The sequence below is a fragment of the Tricharina praecox genome, assembly GCF_024521635.1.
Source record: "Tricharina praecox strain CBS 144465 chromosome Unknown BZA05scaffold_26, whole genome shotgun sequence".
Taxonomy (NCBI): Eukaryota; Fungi; Ascomycota; class Pezizomycetes; order Pezizales; family Pyronemataceae; genus Tricharina; species Tricharina praecox.
The window spans coordinates 68258-91107 of NW_026250428.1; the positions used below are offsets into that span (position 1 = coordinate 68258).

At 52.3% G+C, this 22850-nt stretch overlaps 6 protein-coding genes across 6 annotated transcripts; 3 read left to right on the forward strand and 3 right to left on the reverse strand.

The window, feature by feature from the left end:
* Positions 1-393: 393 nt before the first annotated feature.
* On the forward strand, positions 394-1114 carry BZA05DRAFT_421284 (uncharacterized protein; the record flags this gene model as incomplete). The annotated part of the gene is made up of 2 exons (XM_051485691.1): positions 394-917; positions 1000-1114. The coding sequence occupies 2 exons, from the start codon at positions 394-396 to the stop codon at positions 1112-1114; spliced, it is 639 nt and encodes a 212-aa protein (XP_051336422.1).
* Positions 1115-4919: 3805 nt separating this feature from the next.
* BZA05DRAFT_421286 (uncharacterized protein) lies at positions 4920-6724 on the reverse strand (the record flags this gene model as incomplete). The annotated part of the gene is made up of 4 exons (XM_051485692.1): positions 4920-5023; positions 5225-5463; positions 5682-6290; positions 6516-6724. 4 exons carry the CDS (start codon positions 6722-6724, stop codon positions 4920-4922), a joined length of 1161 nt encoding a protein of 386 aa, XP_051336423.1.
* Positions 6725-7461: 737 nt separating this feature from the next.
* Positions 7462-9054, forward strand: BZA05DRAFT_447784 (uncharacterized protein; the record flags this gene model as incomplete). Its single annotated transcript, XM_051487187.1, has 1 exon — positions 7462-9054. One exon carries the CDS (start codon positions 7462-7464, stop codon positions 9052-9054), a length of 1593 nt encoding a protein of 530 aa, XP_051336424.1.
* Positions 9055-9700: 646 nt separating this feature from the next.
* On the reverse strand, positions 9701-11594 carry BZA05DRAFT_145545 (uncharacterized protein). The gene is made up of 2 exons (XM_051478947.1): positions 11401-11594; positions 9701-11341 (listed from the first exon to the last, which is right to left on the reverse strand). The coding sequence occupies exon 2, from the start codon at positions 11206-11208 to the stop codon at positions 9826-9828; it is 1383 nt and encodes a 460-aa protein (XP_051336425.1). The 5' UTR covers positions 11209-11341; positions 11401-11594; the 3' UTR covers positions 9701-9825.
* A 2412-nt stretch (positions 11595-14006) lies between these two features.
* On the reverse strand, positions 14007-14759 carry BZA05DRAFT_447786 (uncharacterized protein; the record flags this gene model as incomplete). The annotated part of the gene is made up of 2 exons (XM_051487188.1): positions 14007-14510; positions 14664-14759. The coding sequence occupies 2 exons, from the start codon at positions 14757-14759 to the stop codon at positions 14007-14009; spliced, it is 600 nt and encodes a 199-aa protein (XP_051336426.1).
* A 6059-nt stretch (positions 14760-20818) lies between these two features.
* On the forward strand, positions 20819-22276 carry BZA05DRAFT_421291 (uncharacterized protein; the record flags this gene model as incomplete). Its single annotated transcript, XM_051485693.1, has 3 exons — positions 20819-20858; positions 21075-21512; positions 21564-22276. 3 exons carry the CDS (start codon positions 20819-20821, stop codon positions 22274-22276), a joined length of 1191 nt encoding a protein of 396 aa, XP_051336427.1.
* Between the last annotated feature and the right edge of the window lie 574 nt (positions 22277-22850).

The following is a 22850-nucleotide window of genomic DNA, read 5'->3' on the forward strand; positions in this document are numbered from 1 at the left end:
TCACGTACATTCTATGATCACTGTCACGTAGACGGTGTCACGTAGACGGGAGTGTAGTGTATGATGAGAATGATGATCATCAAGCTAGCTACAGAGAGAAAGACTATTGGTAGCTAGCCGGGCAACCGTCTGAGTAATCATAACGAGTGACCATCCATGCGATGCGAGTGATTGTTAATACAACACCGGAACCCACGCCCTCAACAGGGGTTAGGGTGACAATCACTCCTGGATCCCTCCTTTGAATGCATTCAAGTACCTAGCCTCGGTTTGCCGGCTCGCATTATAAAAGCTCCCATCCACAACCCATCCATCATCCACCATTCAATCATTCACTCCTTCTCCAAGATTACACATCACCAAAGAGAACAATTACAGACTACAACAATCAATATGCAGATCAATTTGTGTATCCTCCCGATCCTCTCCACCATCGCCGCGGTGATTTCGGCTGCTCCATCCGGCATCCTTTCGCGCTCCGGTAGCGTCTCAGCCACGTCCAACAACACGCCTAACGAGCCCGCCGCCAAATACCACATGATCGAGTTCCTGCACTTCGAGATGCCGGGCGTCGATGACGCTATTACGCACCCGGAGCACAAACACGAGCCTGTGCCGGTCTTCTACCCAGACCCATCCTCTAATAGTACCTTCAACTACTACACCTTGGCAGGCGGCGTGATTGGCAAGCTGGTCTGCGAGACCTCCTGGGCGTCTCCCACCTACGACGAGATCAGCCACGTCGTCTCAAAGATCTCCAAGATGGCGACGGATAAATGTAGTCAGGACAATGTTGGGGGAAGCAAGTGCACACGCTTGCAATGGTACAAGGGCGGTGAAATCTCGCTGTGTGGCAAGGTGGCAAATGGAATCCCTTGCCCCGCGGTTGCGTGGGCCGGCCAGGAGATTAGGAATAGGTGCGGAAATGACAGCATGCAGAGGGCTGGTGGTCACTTGGCCTTTGCGGATTCTCGTCACCTGAGGACTGTGATTCATTAGATGTGCTCTGAAAGCTGAGGGTGAAGGGCTGGTGGAGCGAGATTCAGAGGCCAATTCATTCTTCCGCTACATTCCTACCTTTCTATCTCGATGTGACCTGGTGCATGCTGTCTGACTGTAGTGTTGCCCCCCCAGTACTTCGTCACGTTTGCGAAACGTGATTCTATGCCTCCTCGCTCTGATAGTTCTCGTACCTAAAGTGAATCCAGAGAATGTCATTGCAATATTGTTAGCCGTGAAGAATTATAGGGAACGATGACCTCAGCCGGATTGTTCCACCCTCCTCTAGAGGTATCTAGATTCGGCAGACGAAAGCGCTCTATATATGCGACCTTGAATTGGGTATTATCGTAGTGATTTCCGAGATCTCCTACACTGCACTCTCTTCCAAAGATCACGCCTCCGACCTGGAGGAGTGTTGGCCTACGAACCGCTCGCAAAACTAATGTAAGATACTTACAGGTGTTTCTAAGTTCTTACTTGTGTTTACGTAGAACAAGACTAATCAACAGCCCCGATATTCTCCACACATAACCTTCCCTTATCTCGATGCAATCCCTAATCATGATTCTTCGAAGTGAACAGCTGCTTACATAACCCACTCAAAAAACAAAACCCGGCCGGAGCCCCCGCCCTGTCTTGACGAACAAAGGAAAGTAGAGGCACAGTACTGAGTCCATTCCATTGATTTACCGGTTCTCAACTAACCGGCTGTTTGAATCCTTTGTTTTCGGCTCATTGAGAAGGGCCTTTCCTGTACATACCTCCTTTTTTTTGTCACTCGAACTAGTTCGAAGCGAACTCTTTGTTCATGCATTCCTGTCAGTCTTCCCCGACAGTGTGGTTCTTTCTTTTCCTTCACCGACACCCCAGGTTTGTTCTCCCACAACGTCTACCTTCTGAGTGCATGCTGTGGTTCTGTCACTTCCGGCCACACTCGATACCTAGCCCACCCTCAGCTCCAACTGCAGGGAAACCTGATACGCCGATAAAAATTACAGAGGACTGGATGCCATCTTCCGCCGTGTATCTATATACCCTTCACCTCACGACGTAATAGTTGTCCCCAGAAAACCAACCCTCTTCCCGCCGGGGAAAACACAAATGAAAAACTACTACATACGGATTATCGAGCATCATCGCAATAACGCTGCGAGGAGAGAGAGAGGATCCGGAGAGATGGGGAGGCAGCTAGCAACTTCCTGTTGGTTGAATGAACGCATCCGGGCCAGGAGATGGGACCGAGAATCAACGTCCCGTCAGGGACAGCAGCGATGCCAATGTATGGACCGGCAGACGATTAGTGACGAAGAAGGCGAACCCATGCCTGCCTGGCTGACTGGCTGGACGCACTCGCCACTTCCGACATGTCTACAATCCTGCTCTGTGGATGGCGGACCTGATAAAGCGAGCGAGGTGCTTGTTGGCTCCCCTAACCATGGTGCGGGACAGTAGTAATGTCGGAAGCGGTGCGTTCTTTCGAGCGCGGCAACTGAATACGAACTTGTGAGTGTAGCCTGTGAGGAAGGCTGGTCAAGAGAAAGCGGGTTGCGCGGTAGAGACCGCTACGCGCTGAAAACCTAGGAAAGAACCACCACTTCGCTGCGATGTAGATATTAGGATAAGAGCTAATGTAGCATGAATTCAAGCGAAGAAGGAAATAAAGATCAAGTTGCGAGTCAAGAAGTCCCGGCAATCGCGGTAACGGCGGCTCCAGTTGTCTCGTTGTATTACTGGTGGCGGTCGGGGGTGTAGTCAGTGAGATGGGATTGGGCGGGACGGCTATTGCGGAATGGGACGATGAAGACGAGTATTCTGGAGAGGAATGGATTCGCGCAGCAGCTGCCGTGTGAAACACAATCGACTATTACTACAAATCCCAGAGATATCACTCGGAGCGGCGTTTTCCAAACAAGCACAAAATTTAGTCCCCGTATTTCGGAAGGAGTGCGGAAGAGACGCGAAATGGACTTAAGCAGAGGAGACATAGTTGGGGTGAGTCCAATATGATTTAGCTGGAGTGCATGCAATTTAGTGAGATATAAAATCTAAACGTTGGCGGTGCTTCGCTTTGTAGCGTGTCTTCGCCATGGCCCATGATCACGTGGCGATGCTAAAAGACAGCGTCAAGGCTTGCAACAAGCTGGCTCATGTGATCTGGGTTAAGATTGTGTCAAACTTTGGACGCCCGGAGACATTGGCTCTCATAAGGTTTCGGATTGAACACTTTAATCCCTATCAATTCTTTCTTTCTCCTCTTTCCTCCCACCCGACAATCGCGGATCACAGTGTCAGCGCTCCGTACGCCTGTCCTCCTCACTCGTGAAATGCGCACCATCGATACCAGGGCCGAATCCACGCTGTACATCTGCAACTACGACTCGACCAAGATGCGCAACGGTCATAGCTACTACTCGCGGAAGAACCACATCACGATGTTCCTTATTGGCGAAGACGCGCGCGAAATCGTACTCAGAACCGAAGATCCTCCCAATGCGAATGCCACGGCATAGGTAGTTACGAAAGTAGCGACAATGATCTACTCATCCATCGACAACAGCCTCCAAGACCGAAACGATCCCGACCGTATCTGGGAGATCAACGAGAAGCACAATACGGTCGCATCAAGTTTCGGCCGCATCACTTTCCAGTCGCATCGACAGGCTCCTTTGCTTCCCCACTCCCGTCATGGAGGAAGATACCTCTGTCACCGTTTACATCTCCAGATTCATGAGTATCCGTCACGAACTAGCTAATCCGATGAAGAGCCTCTCGGTTACCAAGAGTTCGACACGATTCCCCACCGCGCTGATGAGCGCATGCCGATGAGAGATCAGATGCGATAACCTTACGGCCGGCACGGATGTGTGCGCACCTGTGTACCGTGGTACACATACTGACAGGTGGATCTGGGTGGAAGAGCCATCGGATTCTGCAGATCCGGTGAGCTACCGGGAGGCTATTGAGCATCTGGGGCTCGACCTGAAGTAGTCTGGAGCAGATGGATGTGGTCACTGCCTTCCTGAACCCAGAGGTGGAGGGCAGTGTCTACATGGCCATGTCGGAGGGCATCCGCGAGCCGACTGACTGGAACTGACGTCATGTCGGAGACCTGAGAAACTCTTTATACAGACTGAAGCAACCTCCCCACTTCTGGTATCAACATATTGACGAGTTTCTCAGATCTCTCTGACTCCGCCGATGCGAGTGTGATCCCCTCTGCGGAACGGGTAACTGTACCCAAGAATCATCTCCACGCCAAATACAGTGTGACAGATCTTGGTCCTGCGCGCTGCTTTCTCGGAGTCGAAATCGAGCGAGACGGAACGAACCGAACCCTACGTATCCACCAACAGCTCCTCATTCGAAGCTCCCAGCTACCTATACCTTCTGTTATCTGCGCAACACGGCCGATCTGGTCATCCAGTACAAAACCGCAGACACCATGAACCTCCCTGTCGGCTATACAGACTCAGACTTTGCTGGAGACTCAAACTTTGCCGGAGACGCAAACTTTGCCGGAGACTCCGACGACCGAACGTTGACATACGGCGATGTCTTCACCTTGGCCGGACCGGGTATCACGTCCCAGCGCGCTCGGAAGCAACCCCCTGGTCGCCGTCTCCGTTGGAAGCATGTTCATGGGCTAGGTCTTGTACGGCGGGACACAGGGGAAGTGGATTCTGTGGAAGCTTCTAGTAAACCACGTGGCAAGCGGTGGAAAGAAGGTCCTTTTACTCTCCCTCGCTTTGGAGGTACACTCTTTGATATCTGGGTTGGCAAAACAGAATGGATATTCGCTGAGTTGTCATGGTGAGGATACACGTGTGTTGGTGATTTCGGTGCGGTTTTGTTACTGGTCATTATGGCGTTTTTTTCTAAAGCTAACCCATTCGTAGTGAAAATTATGCCTCCTACTTCTACTCCTCCTCCGCCTCCTCTTCCGCCTCTGTCGGCTCCGTGTTCTCCTCATCCTCGTGTTCCGTCACCACAATAGTCTCGGACTCGGATTTCCCCTCGGTTCCTGTGTTTTCATTGGCGGCGATTCGATGGCTACTATTTGACACTGAGGCATTGTACAACCCTAATCTGTACGGCGGCCGGCCAAAAGACTTCTCCAGTGCCGCATTCATATCCATTTCCTTTATTGTCTACGGAACCCGGCCAAACGTTTTCTCAAGTGCCTTGTTCACCGCCGATTTCTTTATTGTCAGCGGTAGCTGACCAAAAGTCTTCTTCAGTGCCTTCTCTATCGCCGTCTTCTCCTCCGACAGCTGAAGCTCCCCGAATGTTTTTTTCACGGCCTTCTCTATTGTCGCCTTTGATATCGGTTGGGACGACTTCCCAAACTTCCTCTTCAATGCCGCCTCTAAAGCTCGCTGGGTGTTTGCTCTATTGTCGACATCGCCCATGACGGCTCCTCTAGGCTGCTTAGGCGCATCCGTCGGACCGAGCTTCCGAGTACTGGACCACCTCTTTCTACGTAGTCTTTTTCTTCTTCTGCTTTTTCGCCAAACTGTGCTTGCGAATAATTCTTGGCTGAACCTCTCCGTGATCTTGTAGAGTCATCAACATCTCGGTCTACACTCCCCGGACTAGGTGGATAATCCGGGGGAACAATTATGACTGTCGGCTGGAACTTTACACTCCTGCGCACTAACTTCGCACTCCTGCGCGCTAACCTTTTATCTTTCTTCCGTTGAGCCTCTAGGAGAATCGTTCGCCAGGGCTTCTTCTTCCTTCGGAGCTCATCTTCCAAATCGCTGTCAACTTTGGTGAATTGGTATCCAACCTCCTCCTCGGGTGGTGCATCAGCTTTCAACTCTCCTTCTATATCGGTGTCGACTTTGGTGGACTCGTATCCATCCTCTTTCTCGGGCGGCACGTCCGCTTCCGTCTGTTCTAGCACGTTCCCCTCCGCTTCTTCCGTGTCTGCTTCTTTCGTATCCCCTTCTTTGGTGTCCGCTTCTTCAACTAGCGCTTCTATGTCCACGTCTTTCGTTTTCTCCACCAACCTGCGTGATAGCGCCCGATTTTCCTCCCACGCGGTCCCAAACCACCTGGTGCGTCCGGTACGCAACCGATCAGTGGCCACCCTCGCCACCAACTGTATCGCCATGATGACCAGCAGCAGAGTGAACATGTGAATAACACAATCTTTGCCGACCGTACACCCAACGCCGTACCCAAAGACTTTCAATGCTTGCAATACGAACACCATCAACATTGTAATGTGCCCCGTCGGATCCTCCCACCAACTACGTAGGCGCGGACGAGGGAGGATCCACATGCTAAAAATCAGTGTAGTGGTTACTAATACCATCTGTTTCGTGAGGACAGGCCCGGGGGTGCTGGTGGGAAGAATATGGGTGATGATTTGGTGGCAGAGGGAGAATACCGACTGGGCGGTGTAGGCCCGCACGCCGTTCAACCAGTGGACGATATCGTCGGTTGCGCAAATAAGCCAGCCCGCAATGAGGTCGGGCGGGCGGCGCAGTGCGCTTCGGAGAACGTACTCCGTGATTTGGACGCATCTCCAGATCGAACGCCCCAACGACTGGATCCAGTCCAGAATATTCAGGGCTCCATGCTTGACCAGTCGCAGCGGGTATTTGCAAGTAACGAAAACAATGGTCTTAATTATTAATTTGCAAAATCTTCTGCATCGGCCCTTATTCTTGCTGGGCCTTCGGGAGGTGTTCGTGGGTGTTGTCGTTTTGTCCATCTTTTTGAAGCTGTGGTTAGTCACACTTCGTGGTAGGTTAGGGGTTTCCAAAAAAAAATTGAAATCGCGGTTCGAGGTGATGTTGGTGTTTTATCGGGGTGAGATGGACGGTCATCATGAGTGCGTACTATCACTAGGTCTTTCAGAGTGACTCTTGTACTTACCTATTGCAACCATTGGAGTCCATCGATTTTGCGGCCAGGAGGATGTCACTCGCGATGATGATGTAATGTCAGACACCCAATGATATTGGAGAATCACATGGTTACACCACTGATAATGAATAGAAATAGTAGGAATACAGAGAAATGGACGGCACATTTATTCTTCAACTCTATCTACCATGTCTGGAGGCCCAAACAACCGTCCCCGAGAAACAATCGGCACCCGCGGTCGAAAAATCCAAGCGAATCCTGACTAGTTTTATCCACCTTTTTGTACGGTTCGGTATCCCCAGTCAGCCGTCCTATGTCGCTCACATACATTAGACGATCATGATGAACCGCGGAAATCCGACCCCAAAGAAAGCAGCATTCAACCGGATCGACCATCAAGTGCCACCAACCCCAACTATTGGGGCGTAATAATAACAGTCCTGGTAGACTCACTCCCCCTCCGACGTATTTTCATACAGCTTTCCTGTCGGTCATACTAATAACATCAGTGCAAGTAGAGGATCTTCCGCCTCAGAAGAATCCAGGATCGATATCTTCGAAACTTCCGACCGATCGATAACTATGGCAACACTATCTCCACCCTCATCCTCTAGCAACGCTAGCACTTACACCGAATCCAGTAGTCAAGATGTGGAGCTCGAAGGCCCCTCGTTCTCCCCTTTACTTACCGATGACCCCTGGCTGCATACGCCGCTGCCACTCAGAATTCTCTCGCATCTGCACTCGATCCGGTACTGGCGCCGCAAGATCCGCGGCTTCCTCGCCGGCATCGGCCCCATGCTGAAGACGTTAGCGCGACTCATGGCCTTCGCCGGTACACGCAGGGTGATGACGACAATTAAGACCGCCTACCACGACTGGCCGAACGGCGAGCGTACGGCCCAGAGGCACTTTATAGCGATCAAGAACGAGTACTTCATTCACCTCTTCGAGTATATCGCACTGCGGGACGAATACCTCCTCTTCGCCGGCGAACTGAAGGAGACGCTTGGCGATCCGCGGTTCGAATCACAAGGGCCGGGGGATGTGCTGGCGCACATACTGCACGCGCAGCTGGTGAAGGTGAGTATCGACCTGGACAAGAGGCTCGTCGAGGCGAGGGATAAACTACGCTTCGCACACCTAGCCGTCATCGGCTTTTACGACTACATTGGACTCCTGCGGAAACGAATGAATGGCAATATAGTGGTGCCCAATCCGCTCATGCCTGTGGATGAATGGGCCGCGTATACAGAGCCAGTGTGGATGGCTGAACTGGCGGATCTCCAGCCCGAGCTGGAGAACGGCGGGTGGTGCGAGGAGAAGTACGGGCAACTTAGGCAGAACGATTGGAGGATGCAGGTGTGGGAGGCCGAGTGGTTGGCTCTACCGGAAGGCGAGAGGCAAAAGCTGTACGGCTGTCGCGGGAGTGGCTGGTGGAAGTCCGAAGAGGAAAGAGAAGGTCCGGAAGCGGATCGACGTAGGGCGAGTGAAGTCAATTGGCAGGCTCATCATGTTCCCTCGTGGGGAACGAGGGTGTTCAACGCTGTCATGTCCAGGCAGAGTACAGCTAGAATCGGTGCCATAATAGGCACCGGTGAATCAAAGCAGAGCATAGCCGACCTGCTCAAGAATGCGAGAATACCACAGGACAAACCCACGAAAGGACGGACCAGTCGTGCGATGGGTTGGCTGCCGATGACGGGGAAACGACACCTCTGCGAAACGGAGGATGAGTTCCTCGCGAATCTTGGGCCGGTGCTGGAGCCTACATGCCGGTCCGCCACCATCAACGACAAATTCAAATCCAAGCGCATTGAAAACAACCCGAAGCTCGCTCTGGAATATCTTACGGGGCTCGGCACCGACAATTGGCGCTGGCGCGATGTCGTAGATGATAGTGATGGCGATCCGGCTGCCGCAGGTTCACAACAGGACCGCCAGGGGAGCGACAGCCCGGATAAGACGGTGGAATTCCTACAACCAACCTCCCGTCGGTTTGTCTTGGATGATAGCGACGGAAGTGATGAAAATCCGGCTGCCACAAATTCCCAGCAGGACCGCCGGATGAGCGACGACCCGGAAGAGTCAGTGGCGGCCGTCCTACAGCCAGCCTCTAGTCGGTTTACTCTCGATGATAGTGATGGGAGTGACGATGCAAAGACCACCAACTGAACGCCAATTCACAGAGATCACGCGTAAGGCAATATTTAAATAGCTGCAACTTCTGACGGAACGTAGGGCAGCAGTATGTCCATCACATTGTGTAGCGGATAATAGTACTATTTAATCGCGGTAGTAACTCTAGAAGCACTCCAAAGCCTCAATTGTATCAGAGCGTGGTGAGTGACGGTCATCTAGATCATCCACTTACACTCGCGGTTTCGAGGACAAGGCGAAATTCGACGAGTCCTAAACAGTGATAGACATATGGCTGTCGAAAGTGATCAAACTTTAGCTAATTACCTCACATCCAACTCTAGATTGGTGTTCACATTGAATAGAAAACCGCCTACACACTTCCAGAACAGCATCATATGATCCACCTACACACCACAGAATCAATCAACTATTTTCCACACCGTTTCTGATGTCATTCAGTAGGCCACTAATCAACTCCTTTATTCAGACACATATTCAGTTTTGGTTGAGGAGGCAGTCTCTGGGGGCTTTGCTGAGCCGGGCCAGGCAACCCATTTATGTTGCTGTTTCCACCAACTCAACTTTGCTTTTCCACCACAACTTTTGTGTGGCTACTTACCTATTTATATAATTTGATCACTTTCGAACGCCGTAGGTACAACTGCACTGTTTAAGACTACGTAACCGAATTACGAACCATTTCAACTAGATAACTAGTTAAACTGCAAAACTACTAGTACTAGCAGGTCTGATTGCTCTCCGCGTTTATCTCTTCGCCTTTGCCACCCTCGGCGGCTCCTCCTCCTACTCCTCCTCCTCTTCCACCACTTTTACCCGTCGTTTCGTCTTTTGGATCAGCGGCTCATCCTCCCCAACCTCATCCTCCTCATCGTCCACTTTTACCCGTCGCTTCGTCTTTTGGATCAGCGGCTCATCCTCCCCAACCCCATCCTCATCCTCCCACTCCTCCCCCCCCTCTTCCTCCCCATGTTTCACATTCGGGTGCCTCCATTGCCTCTGCATCCGCCGCCATTGGTCTTTGTCATTGTGCACAATGGGAATTACGGTTTCATGCCTGTTCTCAATACCGCAGCGGGACTTTCGTTTGGTCGGAATTGTCTCGACTCGTTTTGCCTTCAATCTCCTAAGTCTAGTCACCAGATTTAGGTTTTTTTCGGATTTTCTGATTGTAGGGTCGCCCTTGAGGTTTTGCATGAGGGTCGCGAACTTGTTCCCTTCGTAACCACCTCCCGTTTCGAGGATCAGTCGATTCAGAATGCGTTCCCTGACGGCGTTCCGTGTGATCCGGTTCGTGCGCAAGGGGAAAGCTCCCCCCGCCGCGACTTTCAGGTGCTCGAGCGTGACTTTTTGGTGACGTTCAAATCGTGGATTGGTGAGGATGAGGTTCAACCGATCGTAATGGAAGTGATTATTCGCAAATCTAGCTAGCGCTATGAGGGGACGCCAACGGTCCGGTTCCGAGCCCGGTTTCCCCGTATCCGCTGACAGCTTCTTCACTACTTGACGATGAAACCACAGAAAGAAGCTCTCGCTGAAGTCGTTCAGGAGGACGTGGTTGAGAGGCAGATTGTACTCCCACTTGTAGATTCGCCTCGACATGCGGAATTTGACAGTCGTGTACATGGGATACATGCTATTGGCGCCAGACTCGACCAGTAGTCTTGCCATGTCCTCCCTGTGGTATATCAACGCGATGTGAAGCGCCGACGGCGACAACCACATCCTTATGAACGGGCCGTCATTCCAGAACGCACCGTAAGGATTCCGCATACCCTCTGGAATCATCACGTCCACAGAGATGCCCAGCGCGATGATCCGCTTCACGAACTCGGGCCACTCCTCGATCACCGCGTAGAACAAGGTCATCCAGATCTCGCCGCGCGCTGCCGAATTGCGTATCTGCCGGTCGGTGCAATCGCGTGGCAGCCCCTTGGGCAACGCGTGCTTTTCCCGCTCCGCCTGCCGCCATTGATCCCATTGCGACTCTCCGTCTATGGGCGGCTGCATGATCGGCCGGCCGCGCTCGGTGCCGTCCATCGCGGGTTCTGCGTCAAGATCATCCGAAACGTCGTCCGGCTCAGGCGACCCCTTCACCAGCGGCACCCCCTCATCCTCCTCCTCCTCCTCTTCCTCTTCCTCTTGCTGCTTCTTTTTGCTTCTGACCATGATGAGTTATTTTCGGTTTCCTCGAAACTCCCGGATGTGTGACTTGGTGGTTGTGGTGGCGCTGGTGGTGGTATCCGTCGCGCGCCGGTCGTCAATACTGCTGCTGCACGGAAGATGGGATATCAAGCTCGTCCTGTCATGATTGTGAGTTACCTCGGGAATATAAACAATAGGATGTTCAGCTTCTCTCACCTTCAAGTGTCCATGTTTAGCAAGCACCCGAAACGGGGGGGCGTTACGTGCTGTGTGAGTGTTCTGGCTTTGGGTGAACAAAGGAGAATGTGGAATGTGAGCATTGTGGGTCGAAACGAAAGTATATACTAGTCCTTTGTTGAGTGGACTCGGTGAAGACGACGCTTGAGAGAGAGAGAAGACAACGGTTTATCGTCGAATTCGGCCTGTCCAGACAACCGCGAAACCAACGCTTGAGAAGGTAAGTGTGACAATTCCGTGAATGAAGCGGAGGTGTTTCGGCAGCGGCGTCTTTGCTGGCGGTCAGGAACGGTGGCTCTAGTACGGGTGTGGATATCGGAAGTCTGCGCTCGACGATCGTCATGGAAAACCGAATCATATGCCATGATGCGGAGTGCATAGCTACACTCCAGATTCTGGTTGTCAGTGTCTCATTCAGCAGAAATTCGAGTACGAGCAGGTACGCAGTTGTGTGATTTTTACCTTTACCGTTAGAGTGTCCAAATAAAATATTGCGGTCACACTAGAAACAATGACCATCAGAAGTGAACCAGCATTGTGCAGCGTGAGACGAACCTACATACGAACATCTATAATGTCTTTGTTCCCAACCTCGAACTGGGCTCGATGCCGACTCTTTGTCTACCCTTTGTTCCAGTCTCTCTTGCAAATGACGTTTTTGATAGTGTCGTAATACCGCCGTTCTTTGATAGTATGACAATCCAGCTGTACCCGCGGCCCCAACCCATCCGCCTACTTCCGGCCGGATTCATACCTCCAAGCCCTCCCGCCCGAGGACTTCCCCAGTGTTGCAAGACGGTTCGGCGGCTTGTTTATCTCTCAAGAAAAGCTTGCTTTGTCGGAATCATGAAGGGGAGGAGAGCGAATTCTGTCATGGACCCGCGGTTCGCCGTGTATATAAACCCGCTACATCTCGGTATATCCGTGAAACAGACAACCAGCCTCCATTCCCCTCTCATCCTCAAGCACTCATTGTCGACGGCCACCACAAAAACTGCGAATATCCATTGCATGCCCGAGTCTTCTGACGCGGCTTCTCTACGTCGCCAGCCGGCATGCGTCCATCCTGAGTCCCCGAGTCCCCGAGTCCCCGAGTCCCCGAGTCCCCGAGTCGCAGCTACGTCTAGACACTCGGGCACTCAGACACTCGCGACTTACAACATGTCTACGCCCGCACCCACAACGCATCTCGCTGGGAAGGGGAGTGAGCTTTCGGAATTGCGAGCTGAGCATAATATCAAGCAGCATCAGCAGTAGTAGTATAATTCCCGAAACTCGCGATCACGGATCACGAACTGGCGGAGTCCCGGAATCCCGACGTCCCGACTTCCCGGATTCCCTGACCGACCTGCCTAGCTGACCACGCGGATTCCAGAGCCGGATTATAGAAAGTATCGGGTGGCAGCTAAGGACTTATCGGCTTGGGTTGGTTTGTTACTTGATTGAGTTTTCATGAACCTCATTTATCCGCCCTGTTCGCCAAGAAACAGATGGTCCCGACAACACTCGGAAGGAGGGAAAGGGCGCGAAGAGGTTCGATCGGGAATTCAACCGGACCGGACGTTTTTCGAAGAGTCCCAGCACCTTCCCGCGGACCTCGAGTTCAACGTGCAGAGACGATGGAAAACTATTGAGTATTTCTTCAATTCCTCAATACTATAGACGACAGAGGGCAGAGGGAACTCGGAGTTCAAGCACGGCCAACCCCCACCCGTTCATCCCTAAGGTGGCACCTGCACCGCGCAGCAGTCGCTCGGCATCCGTACGCCGTGTGACATACAGACTTTATTCGGGCGGGGGGAAGCTAAGCTCCAAATCCGGCGTTCTGATGAGTTCGTGGTTGGTTTGGGTGTGCGTGGGGGTGTATGCGACCTGGTGACCGGGCACCCCAAGCAAAATGGACGGGAGGCAAACGCAAGACAAACCCGTGCAGAATAACACTCAATCCAGCAGGACAAAGACGCCATATTCGCTGGGAGGAGGAAGGTGACTGGGTGACCGGGCACCCCGAGAAAGGTGGACTGAAGCCAAGCATGCGGCAAGGCAAGATAAGCCCGTGAGACACATTACTCTATCGAGCAATACGGACCGACAGCCAGTGGATAGTATATTATCTGGCACGATCGAGACGACAGATCGAGGGGAGCCAAGCATGCGGTAAGGCAAAACAAGCGCGTGCAACAAAGCACTGTATCCAGCAATGCGGACCGACACCCAGGATGGCATAGTATCGAAGAGGATGAAGAGGAGTGTGCGGAGGGTGCGGAGGGAATCAACCATCTGCCAGGGCTGAGGGTGCAATTGGTTAGTTGAAGGACGGGATGCACTCGCGGCTGCCGACATGTCTGCGACGCCGCACTGTGGAGTGAACGGCCCAGATGATGATTGTTCTCATGCTGGGTTCGTCGTCCGCTGTGCGGCATCGTGGGCTTGTCGGACGTCGCGAATGCATCCGAGGTCAAACATGCTGGTTCGAGTCTAGTGGTCGTTAGGAGATAAGACTCAATTTCCGTTCGAAATTGTGTACGTACAGTGTGAAGACAAGAAGCGAGTCTTGATGGTCAAACAACCCGTGAATCCTCCGGCTAAACCTTCCACTGTAGCGTAAAGTCCTCCCCATCCTCGCCACCAACATCATTCGGCGGCTGGTTGTAGACCGCCAACAGCGCCTCCGCTAGCTCGGCATCGACTGTGTAGTAAAACTCGCTCTGCCCGGCATTCCCACACGCGAAATCGGCGGTGCCCAGACGCAACCTCAACCGACACAGCCAATTCCACAGCGCGTTTGCCCCTTGATGGCGAACCGTTGCGACTTCTTTTTGCAGTTGCGTGGCCAGGGTACGCGGAGAAACGGTGTCGCAGACCGCTCTGTTGGCTGCCGACGAGTCGCGCAGGGATAGGTACGCGGTGATTCCGCGGAGGGACGCGATGGTGGAGAGCGTCGCTTTCGGTGAGGTGCGGACACTGCGGAGAGGGAACGGGTGGGACGGGTGGGACCTCTTGAAGGTACTAGTAGCACGTGGCGCCTTGGGAGGGGTGGGACGATAGTAGTGCGTGTAGTTCTGGGACTGGAACGGAGGGGACGTTGTCTACTGGTAGACGTCTTGTAAGTCGCATGTTTCGCCTTGGGTGGAGTAGGCTGATGGAGTCGTTTCGACATCGTGATGGGGCTTTGGTATGGTGAGGGCGCAACCGGTCTGCGAGGGAGAATACGTACTCAAGGAAGCAATCATGTCGAGTACCGAGAGTTGAATGGCACCTGGCACAACCGTACGTTCAAGTAGAGCGATGATGACCGGGGTCGCGGAGGCTTGTTCGATGCGCGGCTTGGATGCCATCATCGAGCGGTCGCTGGAATGAACATCTACGTGTTAGATATACGCGGTGAAGCCGTCGGGTGGATAGGGATCGCGACTCATGACGTTCGCCGGCGATAGTGGGTGGGCTTGAGGCAAAAGGCGAAGTAAGTGGTTGATTGTTTCGTGATCGTCCTCACTCGGAGCTCTTCTCCTAGCTATGGCCCTGCCAAGGCGCCAAAGCCTCTTGCAGCCAACGCACGCACCAAGGCACGCCACAATTCCTCCGGGGAATCCCAGCCCGCCGAGATATGCGCGAGCAGCTCGCCTAACTACTAGTGGACTCTTTTGATGTCAAGTCACGGGATAATTCAATGTCAACGACCGCAGAGCTTACACAACCTGGTGTTGTCCTCTTTGTCGTAATCATTTCCTTTCTACGGTCGAAAGTGGAAAAATAGCCAACCATGCGCATTGTGCATTTGTCATTTTGCATTTGACATTTTGCTACGCGCCGTCTTGCAACCCACCGTTTTGCAACCCAGCGCTGGTCCCCCCCGCCCCCGCCCACCCCACACCACAACAGAGCGCCCACCGAGAGAAATAGAGGGAGAAAAATAGAGAGCAAAAGAGGAAAAGAGATAGAAGAAGAGTGAGAAATATGGAGCAGAAAAGAGAGCGAAAAAAGAGAGCGAAATTGCGAAAGGACGGTAGGTGACAGCGGGGAGAGGAGTTTGGTGGGGTGGAGATGGGTTAGGGTTTACATCCCAGAAACTCGAGTAGCCCCCATGCGATAAAATAGTGCCATCACCACTATATAGTAGCTATACCATCACCACCCATATGTACCACCACTACTGCCACCACTGCTAGATGTCTCCCTCTGGAGGAATAGACCGGACATGATCATTACGATACGGTGGTGCCTTGCTCACAAGGGTGTGCCTGGCAACGAAAAGGCAGACGAATGGGCGAAGCTGGCAGCAGAGGAGCCAGCAGCCGATACTCAGGACGCGGACGCGTACTGGGAACGGACGAGCTCTGGAAGCGGGTAGCGAGGAGTCAGGGCGAACGTTGTCTCGTGTTATGGATCTGGTTGGCCCCTCTGAGGAGGAGCCAGCAACCTGTATCATGTGATATCCGACTTACCTGCGCCAGCAGTTCTGCACATGGACCAACTTTGGTTTGCAATCAATCTCACCCTCTCTCCCTGACTTCTTGCCTTGCGCTTGCTACTTTGGAGCGGAAGTTATCCAGATAAACGGCTTGGGTGGCATGGTGGGGGAGGAAGAGGTGGAGGTGGTGATGGTAATGACACTGCTATGTGGCGTAGGTACTTAGTCTCTGCGACATTTAAACTCTAACCCATCTCCACCCCACCAACTCCGCTCCTCGCTGACACCCAGTGTCCTCTCGCAATTTTCGCTCTCTTTTTTCGCTCTCTTTTCTGCTCCCTTTTTCTCTCTCTTCTTCTTTCTCTTTTCCTCTCTCTTTTGCTCTCTATTTTTCTCCCTCTTTTTGTCTCGGTGGGCGCTCTGTTGTGGTGTGGGGTGGGTTGGGGGGACCAGCGCTGGGTTGCAAAACGGTGGGTTGCAAGACGGCGCGTATCAAAATGTCAAATGCAAAATGGCAAATGCACAATGTACATGGTTGGCTATTTGTCCGCTTTCGACCGCCGTACTTTCACTATGTAGGGCACTGGCAACTCCTCAAGTACCATGCCAGTGTCACCTGGGGTAGGTGCTTCTCGCTTCCGGAGACTCCCAAGCTGGACTAGCTCTTGGTCGAGGGGTTCGGAGAAGATGTCCTTCTGGCGGGCAACCGCAGTGAGTATAATTCGGCCTTAGAGAAGGTTCGCACATGGGCACGGCAATGGCAATGCGATATCCGACCACCTCGACGTTGACGATATGCTAATTCTTCCTATGAAGCTATTCCGGTATCTTTATGGCCACCGTAGGCGTGTCTACGGCTCGACGTCCGCGCTGCTGTCTCGTACTGATTTGGCATTCCAGATCTTCGGTCGTCCCGGCGGCTTTGATCCTCGTCCCTCAAAGAAGATGAAGGAGATGCACGACGCTAAGGCTGCGGCGGCCGCAGCCGAGGATCCTGAGACGGATGCTTGGATGGAGGAGGCTGTCCAGGATTACTTCGACAACCATTCCTTTGAATAATGCGCCGGCAGCAGTGGTAGTGTGTCATGTTCCTGTTGTCAGCTTGCTGTGCTTGATGATTTGTTTTCTGATGATTTTGCTTTGGAGGATTTAGAATGGGGTACCAAGTGAGAGTGATGCGATCATGGAGAGAAGTGGAGTTGTTCCATGTTTTTTTTTGTTTCGGGAGCATCTAGTCCAGGAGTTGATTGATTGAGAAGGATTTGATGATGGTTATATGAAAATAACATGATCATCGCTGAGTTGGATTAATGAAAGGAACGTGATGACGGCTGAGTTGGTGGTTGAGGAAAGAACGTGATCACGCATGGAGAATCAAGCGAGCCATACAGAGCGCTCCTCTTCCAATTCGGCAGATCTAACATCCAAGTACGTGTTCAGATGAAACACCATTGAAGCAATGTAAACCGTCATCTTCAAAAACCAGGCTAGATCATGACGAAAAAGGCTGAATACAGCCGGGTTGGAGATGTTCCAGATGTTTTGGACGTGCCAAACACAGCCCCTCCGGAAATGTCCCCATTGACGACAATCTTGCCCGGTCACACCTCCAGTGTGACAGTCCCTCTCCTCCAAGCCCGTGGTTTTACGCAGTTTAACATTACACCAATATGCTATGTTTGCCAAATAACAAGGAAAAACTTATTGGTTGCGATCATAAAGACAATGGGTATACGCATCCTTAAAATACATTCAAGATCCGCGTATCACACGTCCAAATCTGATGATGGTACCCCATGTATGACCGTAACTCCCATCTCCCAGGACCCAAACTCTGCCCCCGTGACATTCAAGCTTCAATTATGCCCGTGATATTTTCCCAAATAGCATTCGACTGGTCCACAGTGATACCCTCGCGGAGTCTCACCATTTCCGCCTGGTAAGCCATAGCCTCGTAGGCCTCTTGGGCCTTTTCGACGATCTGCTTGGCATCTTGCTCCGCTTCGCCGATTTCCTTGAGCTTCTCCTCCGCCTCTTTCTCCAACCCCACTTTCATCTCCTTCCACTGCGCTAGGAGCTGCTGACCGCAGTTAATCGTCATGGATGCCTCCGTGAGACGCATCGCGGCGTCCCCCTCCTCCCCCACCGCGATCTGCACCGCTACCATCCTCCTGAGCATGGTTGACTCAATTTCCACCATCTCTAGATGGACGTGCACCAGATTCCTTTCGGCGTCGGCCTTCACGGCCTCCGCCTCCGCAACTCGATCGGCGAGGTACTGGAACGCGTGGTTGACAGTGCACCCCAAACCGTATACTATGACCAGCACATCGCGGTGCGTAATCTCGTCGCCGAAAGCGATGTTGGGCATGTCACAGGTAACTTACTTTGAAGTGTGTTTGTCGAGCAGACGGGACCTGAAGCAGAAGCGGAAGCGGAGCCTGTGACAATTGGAATAAGCTCACGTCGGGCCATGAGAAGGTAACTTACTTTACAGTATCCCGTAACGACGTTGAAAAGGTTGTAGTGACCGGTATCTCTAGGAGAACGAGGGAAAGGTGTCGAAAAAAAAGATGATCTTGATGGTTTCTGAGATGCTTCCAGAGGGAAGGAGGAAGCTCGCAGGAGCTCCTGTCTAATGCTGCAGCTTCATGCAGTGGGCATTGTGCGTGACTTCTAAACGCAGCCCTCGTTAGGGTTTTCTATACCGCTGTTTGGCCGCCTGGTTTCACAGAGTTCAGCTACATCAGCAGTGACCATACCAAGTTTAGGTGGAATCGCAGCCACCACTTCCTATGCGGTCTTGTACCTTGCGATCGTGGTCGTGGTCGGTGGGCTGGTCGTATCGGACATCGGTGAAAGATCGAGTGCCCAACAGGGACTATGAGCGATTCTGCCGCGTCAGACTGCCCTGCGCTATCTCGTCCGTACACTGCCATATGCGGATTCTTCTGTAGGGGTAAGAAAACATCGCAACTCGATGGACTTGTTACCAACACTGCGGCTAGTAGAAAATCAATGAAATAGCGGCGGTGAGCCTTTTGTATATCGATTGCCATGGTTTCGCCTCATGTGATGAATGACGACACCAAACTAAGTTCCGAAACCAAACGAACTGTCCATCCGTGTAAAGTAGAGTAAATTAAGTGGGATTGTGGGACGTGTGTTGGCTCACGTGGGTCCAGAGTGGAGAGTCCAGCCAGTTATGTGGAGTAGTCTCACTCTCTCGGTCGACAAAGGGATTACTAAGCACTCAGCACCAGACCAGACCAGACCAGACCAGAGACCGGCCTTCAAAATTCGAAGTCCATCCTTTGTTCTAGTTCCAGTCGTTCGTGCCGATAACCCTGTTCTTACTCACCTTCATGTCTTTGTTCGAAACGTGAAACTATACTGCCTAGAGCTACGTCTTTATTTAGACTTTGGCGTACGTCTGTCCTGCGAATTTCTTTGTTTTCCTTTCGAGACTCGAGCTCGCCGGCTGGCCGGAGTGCGTACCGACCTCCTACGCCGTACTCGGCTGCCACAGAGGAGAGTCAGTTGGACGGTGGAAGGGCATGGCCGATGCGACCGTCTCTCCACGGGAATGAGCACTCGCGGCGGGTGCATATGGCGCACATCCCGCGGCGCAACTGTGGTATGTACGAAAAGCACACAGTTCCTTACATCCAGGCTTTCAACGGCCAGAACCCGTGGACGAATCACCCCAGCGACGGAAGGTAACGGAAGCTCTAGACTATCTATAGGCTCCCCTCAAACATTCTGGAAACGTACGCCGGCGCGTATATTCAATGCGGGATTTGCGCTTGGCCCTCGAATGAACTTGCGACTTCCGACATGTCTATTCTAGTTTTCTGCAGCGTGCATAACGGACTCAAGTTATTCGGGTTAGATGCCGAAACATCCGCGAACACTACATATCTATCACTGGCGAAAGTTGTCCCTTTGGTTCTCGGGTGAGCACACATAGAAGTCTAGTCCGAGGATATCGCCAACCTATTCGGCAAAACCACCACAAAGACAATACATTATTCGTTGGAATTCTTTACCTGAACGGTGGATTTGATGGATCGAGCCTCATTCGAGCCGTGCGTTCAGGCGTGCAGTTCAGCAAGCTGCTCCCACGGGCAGCGATGGAATGCTTTTCAGCGAAGACAGTCGCAAGTGGATGGCACGGGCATCAGTTCAAATGTATTCAGCGAAGACGGTCACAGGTGGATGGCACGGGCATAGCCACTCTATTTATACAGCGAAGACGGTCGCAAGTAATCCAACGGACGAGGATAGAGTGTAATTCGGCGTTGACAATCGCACGGAATCCCACGGGCCACTTAACCAATGTATGCGGCGCATAGAGCCTGAGTCTTGACGCGGAATACAGAGGGGCTTCTTCATACCCTTATTCCGCTCGAACGGACCTGCGGGCGTAATAGACTCGTGTCGCCGATAGCTAATGTTTTTGTAGCCGACTGTTAGGCTGTGGTGCTTGGAGCTTTGTTTGTGCGCGAGATGTTGGTTTGGGACGAAGGAAATATTGTTTTCTCGGGCGCTGGACTGGACAGGTGTAATGAATGCCGCATGGCAGGTTCGAATCACGCAGAACAGCGAAGAGGGTGCGAAAGAGGTGCATGATGGGGCTGGAGAGTCCACGATAGGAGCGTGCATCTTTCTTTTGTGTTTGTCTTGTCAATTCTACGCCGGTGGATACTAGATATGGGCAGAAAAACGTTCGTGTAGATGGTCAATGGAGTCAGCAAATGGACTGCGTGTATTAACTTCAATAATCATTAAGAAACGAGGATTCATTGAAGAAGACGAAATCCTGAGAATTGAGGGGGTCCGTGGTGAAGTCATGAACGTGCTGTAGCGTAATACAAACACATCGCGCTACGTGGGGCGTATGTGGACAAACTTGAGAGGTGTCTGGTGGTGAAGCTGCTGGACTTTCTAGAAGTCCAAGGTGATGTCCCACATACTGCGCTAACCATGCTGGGAGTGAACTGCACGTATATTCGCCAGAACCTAAGTCAGACCTTAAACCACTGGATGCCTTCCTCAACGCGAGCTCTTGATGTTCTGATCCTCATACCACAGTCACTCTTTTCTTCATCATTTTTATCCTCACCATCAGTTATATACCTCAGCTCCGAGACCCGGGTGACAGCAATATTGGCGGCCAGCTCCCGACACAATTGTTATAAGCACCCCATCTAGAGAAACTATACCCTCCTCTCTTAAGCAGCTCCTTCGCCCGTCTTCGTCACTGTTATGGGCTCCTTCCTCAGCTGCATAGACCGTCGCAGAAGGAGCGTGATTCTCATTCCACGACCAGCATCGCCACCTACAGGCAAAGTCTCTGCTACATCCCCTATAACGATCACCGTCCGCAGCGGGGCGCCTGAGCGTCCGATTGCACCCAGAGTACGCTGCCGGTGGTGTAGGAAGCTCAAAGATACAGCCAGCACGACAGACGGCGTGGATATCGATACTCACCTCGTTCTACCAACACCGAAGTCACACGATGCCATCTCGCCCCGAACGGAGGAACACAGTTACGGCTCGCAAGAAGTAGATGCGATCTCGCCCCAGCCGGCGCTGAGCAACCACGCCGGGCGGAAATCGGAGCCCTTCGATGCATCCAGGAACAGCCCCTCGACATTCCCCATCATATTTCCTTATCGTACGTCTCGCAACAACCGTGTTTGCACGAGCACGAAACATCTGGCCTCAGTAAGGGCAATGGTCAGCTACACCCTTCGACTACCAGCCGCCGAACCACCGGCGGAGCTACTCCACGCCATCAGCACCACCTTGAACCACCGCGCATCCCCCGCTAGCCGCAGCCCGCTCACGCAGCTACTCATCCGCATCACCGAGACCGCCCACGACATCACGGGCGTCGACGTCACAACGCAGGCCAGACAACTCTACCAATTTACGTGTGCCGAACTGATCGAGGATGTTTTTCGCTACCTGGCTCCCCACTACAGAGAATGGTTCCCGCAATCCCTGACCCTTCGTTACTACGACCGGACAGTGGGCTGGAATGCCGGCGGCTTGATCGGGTCGCATGTATGGTTGGTAGTACCGGGCAGACGGGAATACGACTTTGTCGAAGAGGCGGCTTACGCATTCAATGTTGCCATCGAGTTCTGGGATAAGGAACAGCCGGAATTCCAAGTGTGGTTGGTGTCGGTACATGACGGAAACGCCGTGGTGGTTAAGGTCACTTCCCCGAGAGCAATTTTGGAGACCCTGGAAAACAAAAGAGTCGCGAAAGCGGGGGAGGTTCTCCGTCCCACGGATACTATTCGCGTCGAGGCTGGCATGGAATATAACATGTCGGACAATGATGACAGGGTAGCACTAGTGCAGGCACTGGCCAGCCTTGTGAATATTTCAGATGATGTGAATGGTTTGGGATACCCTCTGGAAAGGGTATAAGATTGTGGTGATGTCCTGAGGGATGGCTGGAAAGATGGCGCGTGTGATCGACGGCCACACGTCGTGTAGTTGGTTTCCTGGTGATCTGGCTGAGTCTAGGATTAAAGTGTTGCACCTACTTTTTGGATTGGTGGAAGTTTTGGTTCTGTTAGAGTGTTTCCCACCATTTTTCGTTAATCTTGTGGACTTAGATGGAGAGTGTAAGGAGTTAACATAGCGACTGTCGGAGGAAAGATGGTGTTCTTTTGATGGAGCAGTTATTTGATGTCCTGGAGATGGATGGCAAGATGGGTGGTGAGATGGATGCTGAACTGAACGGTGAACTGAATGGATCGCGTTGAGCTAGAATCTCAGGAGTGCCCGGTGGTCATGGGTGCGTCGGTAAAGTTCTTGGTGGGCTTTTGTGTATAGGTACAGATGATTGATGACTGAAGGTACAGATGGTTTAAGCTAAAGTACCAGGTCAAAAGTTTTTGTACACCTGCCCAACAGCGCCACCACACCACAGACATATACCTCTCTAACACAACAACCCCATATCAGAAAGTAGTAATAATTGGCATATATGATCAAT

What these genes read in the sequence shown, in the direction of transcription:
- BZA05DRAFT_145545 (XM_051478947.1), bottom strand. Translation starts at nt 11,208, where the DNA reads ATGGTCAGAAGCAAAAAGAAGCAGCAAGAGGAAGAGGAAGAGGAGGAG.